The sequence below is a fragment of the Montipora foliosa genome, chromosome 7 (assembly GCF_036669935.1).
Source record: "Montipora foliosa isolate CH-2021 chromosome 7, ASM3666993v2, whole genome shotgun sequence".
Taxonomy (NCBI): Eukaryota; Metazoa; Cnidaria; class Anthozoa; order Scleractinia; family Acroporidae; genus Montipora; species Montipora foliosa.
Window position 1 is genome coordinate 32716110 of NC_090875.1, and position 6000 is coordinate 32722109.

At 38.8% G+C, this 6000-nt stretch overlaps 1 protein-coding gene across 1 annotated transcript in view; it reads right to left on the minus strand.

Annotated features, from left to right (window-relative positions):
- Window positions 1-1960: 1960 nt before the first annotated feature.
- LOC138010739 (uncharacterized) overlaps window positions 1961-6000 on the minus strand; it is an 18037-nt gene continuing 13997 nt past the window's right edge. Inside the window, exons 6-9 of the mRNA XM_068857711.1 lie at window positions 5892-6000; window positions 4459-4592; window positions 3100-3184; window positions 1961-2095 (exon numbers count right to left, since the gene is read on the minus strand). The exon at window positions 5892-6000 is cut by the window's right edge and continues 445 nt beyond it. Coding sequence (XP_068713812.1) covers window positions 2081-2095; window positions 3100-3184; window positions 4459-4592; window positions 5892-6000 — 343 coding nt within the window. The 3' untranslated portion in view covers window positions 1961-2080. The remainder of the gene's footprint in view (window positions 2096-3099; window positions 3185-4458; window positions 4593-5891) is intronic.

The window sequence follows — 6000 nt, forward strand, 5'->3', positions numbered from 1 at the left end:
TAATCGCTGATTAGTGTTACCAGAAGCTCACGACCTCATACCCAATTCACACCAACTAAACACGTTTAATTAAACCAGGTTTAACAAAATGAAAATGAGCAACGGAAGGCTGAAAGATTGAATTTTACGTAGGGTTCATGTAAGTTCTAATGTGTGTCTTCATTGTGTTGAATTTGGAGTCTACATTATTTCAGGTAGTAACTTGTATCAAGAAAACAATTTTAAACCATGTTTAACTAAACAGCTTTTAAACGTGTTTAAGCTTTGGTGTGAATGCGGTGTCAGTTTTTTGAGTTAAAACTTTCCTGTATTGTAGTTCGCGTATTTTCCCCCGCGTGCAGCTTCGATCTCATTTTTGTCCATATTTGGGCATAAAATTGGAGTCGTAAAATCCCCAGCTTTGTTCCAAGGAAAAGAGTCGCAAGTTACAAGCTTCAAGGTCACGTGCTTCTAGTGTCACTGAGTCACCCGGCTATTGAACAACTGGGCCCTGTAGTCGGCGATGCTTATTTCCTTTTCGTAAACGGTCGTTGCCATTTCTCAGAACGGTCGTTGCCATTTGAAACGGTCGATGTCATTTTTTAGCTGTGATGAATTACACTCATTAGGTCTAAGAACTCAATAGGTTGCGGTTACTGGGAGTTGTGTCTCGCTGGTCACAAGAGTTAGGGTTCGGATTAGGGTTCTGTTTTGGGTGAGGGCTAAGAACCCGAGTTCGAGTCTTGAAATTTTCGGACTCTTTTTTTCCTCCAGTTTTTCTTTTATAAATGTTTTTTTTTTCCTTTTTTGTCTTAAGTTTTGATCATATTTTTTCTTAGTTTGTTTCTTTTAATTTTCTTTGAAGTGAAGTGTGTAGTCGACCGTTATAAATGGCATCGACCGTTTCAAATGGCAACGACCGTTCTGAGAAATGGCAACGACCGTTTACGAAAGGGAAATTTGCGTCGGCGATGCTAAAAACAGCTCTCGTAGATTGGCTTGCTACTCGAACAAAACACAAAAGACTTGACAACACAATAACAACAAGAGCTGTTGCAATACCAAATAAAGGTCCCCTTTCAATCACAGCTGCTTCACCACCCAAACTTAAGCCAGTTTCCCACTCTAAAAGGTGCAGTAGTTCTTGCACCAATTCCAGTGGACTATGACATAAGTTCTTTTTTAGAGCTATTTAATAATTGAATAAAACAATAAAACCAATACCCGGTACTGAGTTTTATTTCTCTTACATACTGGAAATGTACCAAAAAATGCAGAAATGTTATTTTATAAATGTACTGATAACAAGAATGTAAAAAGCCCAAATAAACGTCAAACGCCCAATAGTTAGCAATGTTACGGGTTAAAGGTTAGTAATTAGTAGTTAGTAATTAAATGTTATAGTTAACTTACTGAGTGTTGAAGTTTATTGGGTAATTTTCAATTCAAAGTTATCAGTAAAATACAAAATAGTTATTGATATCCATATGCATAAGCACTCTGTTTTAGGAAGATAAAAAACAGAATTTTCAGATTTTGCCGAACAGTACTGAATTGGTTAACGTTTTGAGTATATCGACATAAAAACAGTTTCCTTTTAAAACACATTTGGTTCATTTTTGACGAAGCTGCTGATTCAAAAACAATATAATCGGCTGCACTGTATGACATCCTGATAAAACTGGAAGATGAAAACTGAATATTTTAAGGACTTCTCAGTTAACAAAACTCTTCATGACTCGTTGAAAAGAAAGATTTTTTCAACAAAAGCTCTCGGGTTTCTGCCTCCACAGAAATCAAAGAATGAATTTCTTTTTAAACTTCTTCTGTTTTTATTCGTTTTTGTGATTTTTTTGTTTATTTTTGCTTTTTAAAATTTTTTTTGATTTTTTTTTCCTTTTTGTCTTTCAACTTTAACGATCAATTTAGTGTTCAAACCACAAACCCTTTTCAGTAACAATTTCAAAATCCAGAAAAGAAAATGACGGGAAGATATTCACTGCATTAATAACAAACCAAAGAATAAAAGCTGAGATCCAGAAAAAAATAATCCTGACAACTTATTAAGGGCAGTAAAACAAAGTTTTCCAAATCTGAGAGTTTAATGCCAGAGAACCTATGGAAAAAAGGGAAAAAACAGTTTTTATTTGTTGTTTCTGGATTCAAATTAAAGACCTTGAATAGGCCATAGCATTATTTTAAGTTTCTCTTGGGACTTACAATGGTCCCAAGACACAATGGTCCCAAGAGAAAACAAAAACAATGCCTTATGCAAAATTTGGGGGAACAAACAAAGAATTATAGTATCTTCCAAAGTGGCTTATGGGAGCGAGTCTTAATTTGAATCCAATAGACAGGTTTTGTCTCAAGGTTGGACTAGGTCATGGATGAAATGGAGGCTAATGAAGGCAATCTTTTCAGCCTCATTTCCATGCTAGTTCCAGGCCAGCCACGAGGATGCTTAGCTGGCTTTGCGAGAATAAAAATGCGTGGATCCGAACCCAAAATTGTCGATTTTCCAAATTTCTGGTCGAGATATATTGCTTTTATCGAATTACGCAATTCCTAGCTGCATGCAGTTTTCGCTTAGTGAGTTGAACCACCCAAAGTTGGTTTCTTTATGACATTTGTAGAAATCGTCTGGTGATGGATGATTGGCTTTTTGAATGAATGGTGTGGTTTCCAAAACATGTTAAAAGAACGTTTACGATTGCCTTAGTTTTGCATTTGTAAACCTTGGGATTGGCTAAAGATTCCATTGAAAAAAAGTGAAAAGCACTTGTCATAGAGCGGTTTTCAATTGAGTGTCGAAAGTAATTAGCGATTTGCTTTGGTTTATGATTACTTCACTCAGTGATTCGTTCAAAGGGCTAGCGCCACGTTTTCAACCAATCAGAAGTGAAACAAAGAACAATCATGGCTGGCGCGTGCACATTTTCCCGCGCTTTGTGTCGGCTACGTGTAATTACTTCGAGTTTTGATTGGTTTACCGGATTGTCTCCGTCCTTTTTGATTGGCCAAAGCAATTACTTTGGTTTTGGTTTTACGACACTCGATTGAAACTCGCTCTATGGTCTCAAATCTTGGAAACTAATTCCACTTTCGGTCTCTCACGCTCACCTCGTTCTCAAGCATGAACTGGCTCTCTCCTCCCCTGGGCAATTTGGTGGGATCCTCATCAGCAAGCAAAAGCCCGGAGAAGTCTCTGAAACCGACACAAATTATAATTCTTGAGCCAAGACTGGAGACTCCATCTTGAATCGTGCTTCACTGTCAACCAGCACTAATGTGCCTAATTAACGGCAAATGGTAGAGACATGTGGACAATCGTGTATGTACTTGCTTACAGCGAACGTGATTTCTCGGTAAGAGTATTTGGTTAGTCAAGTTGTGGAAATTCAGTGAAAATGCTGCTTAGCCTACAATGAGCGACAAGTGTTGAGACACTTTGCAGTAAAATTCGATTTTCTGCGTCTTGGATACATCCCCCCCCCCCCCCCCTTTCCCCCAAAACAATGTTGATTATTCTATTCTTCGACTGCACAGACGACAGCACCTACACAACATTGAATTGGGGGGCCGGGGGTATCAGAGAATTAAGGCTAGATGCAAATAAAATAGAACAAAGGCTTAAGTATCAAAAAGCGTCTTTTCCTAAGAGTGTCCCAACTACTTTTGTCGCTCATTGTAGTGCCGTGTTCACACGAGCTAAAAAAGTTTCACTTGAAAGGGTTTTAATCTGAAACAAATTATTAAACTATCGTTTATGGGATGTTCACAGTCGTATGGCCTCGACTTCAGAAGCATACAAATTGAGAGTAGAATATTAGGTCACTTTAAAAAGATACCATAATACTCTTTGTTTGCCTTCCAAAATTGTGTCAGCATTTTTTTTATTTTCTCTTGGGACCATTTAAGTCCAAGACAACAATTAATATTGATGAAAACTTTTGGAGGGAAAACAAAGAGTATTGTGGAATTTTTGAAAGTGGCCTATACACGACTCCTCAAGCATGTAGTGCTTAAACGCTAATCGTGTTTTTAAATAAAGGATTTTACATTACTATGCACAAAGCTTCAGTTCAAAATTCACTTCGTGTTGCAATCAAAAAGCAGGACTACTTTCGCAACTCAGACATTCCGAAACTTAAAGCCTGATCCACACATGCGACGCAAAAGAAAAGGTAAACATACACTAGTGAATTACCGCAATGCAAAGGCAAGTACGAGAAATGAAACAACACAAGACATGTTTTTTACATTACTTTTTTTTTTACTCCGCCCGACCTGTCCAAAGTTTAGGAAACACATTCGACAGTGAACGGAGAACAAAAAAGGGGGATGGGATGGCTTTACGCAACCTCGTTCCCAGGGCTTTTCTCCGTCGAGAGTAGGGATGGCAAGAAAGCGGAGAAAAGGCCTGGGATCGAGGTTGGTCCTTTCGTATTATATCATGGTTGTATGAGGATGATATGATACCTTCTAAGTTCATTGACATCAATTCCGCAGTTCTCGAGATACTCTTGATACTCTTTTTGTTCCTTCTTCAGTTTGTCCATGATGTCAGCGTAGTATTTGATAGGGCCTCCAGGAGCTCTGTTTGCAGCATATATCTGGCAATGAACAAAAGACTAGTTTAAATTTTAAATATTTTCAGAAAAGCAAAACTCGTCCATTCCGGATGAATGATTTGGAAATAGGCTATTTCCAAAGGGTTGGCCATGCAAAGCCATCCCGACTGTTGGTGTCTTCACTCGAATGTGGTAACCCTTTTATAGACCCTATGCAAAAATGGCTGCCTTTACATTATTCTTTTGTTCATATTCAAAATAGCCCAACTAACCTCGTTTGGCATAACACATTTTTTAGAATTTTTGTCTCAAAAACGAGGTTAGTTGGGCTATTTTGAATATGAACAAAAGAATAATTTAAAGGCAGCCATTTTTGCATGGGGTCTATATAGTTCTCGAATGTTTGGCCAGCCCCTCTCCTCATCTCCACGCATCCGATCTAAGGGCGCTTTCCTTTTGTCAGAACTGGCCGGCCAGACCCGCCAGTTTGCAAACAAAATCCAACAACTCGAAGGAACACTTGCATGATAAGATTCACTTAAAGTAGGCCACTACGTATACGTTTCTACGCCGACTTCCCAACCAGCCTGCGAATTGAATTACATTTATGTTCCATTCAGTCTTTTTTTAGTTGAGGGATGAAGTTAGCAAGCGTTTTTTTTCAGTTTCTGATCGATGGTACTGCCAAATAAAAATTAGCCTTGTGATGGCTTTAAGGTTCCCTATTAAAGTTAAAGTCGAAGTCAAAGCTGCATTCTTCGTTCGAATCGAACTCGGAGTCAAGGACGAGTTTATGCGAATGAACACCAAACAATCGAGTCACATTCGCGGCTGCTCGACACAGTGGATTCGGCTCCGATCACGCCACGGACGCACGTGATCTAATAAGCACAAGATTATCACAATCACGGAAGCCAACCAATTACAACGCACATCGTTAGTTTTCACTCACGTGCCAAGCTTAAGCGACCACATATGTTTGACCGAAACAAAAGCAATTGCTTTCATAAGAATAGAATTCAATTCCCAGAGGATGAGTCTGGACAAAAACATGTCCGTGAGGTGACATTACATGACGTAATGTGGAAACAAACTATGCTTCATCCTCATTGGTTTATTTCTACTGCGTCAATCGGCGCATGTGCTATTGTAGCTCTCTCAAAGGATCTCTCAGGGTGGTATGCAGGTGAAATTGATTAAACCTTCGTTGTTTGATTGTTAATTTAAAGCTAGCCATTTGTTAGATATCTCACAGGATATCACACTAAAACATTGGCTTAGAAAGGTTTATTTTAGGCGCACAAAAATAAAAATCACCAGAAAAAACAAACTCGTACGTACCTCCCACGCGAGTTCCTCGGGTATTGAACGCTTTCGTCGCTCGCTATCAACAATCACTTCTCGAGCAGCTCCGATCTGCTCTTGTAGGGATGGTCGTCTTCTTCCTGCA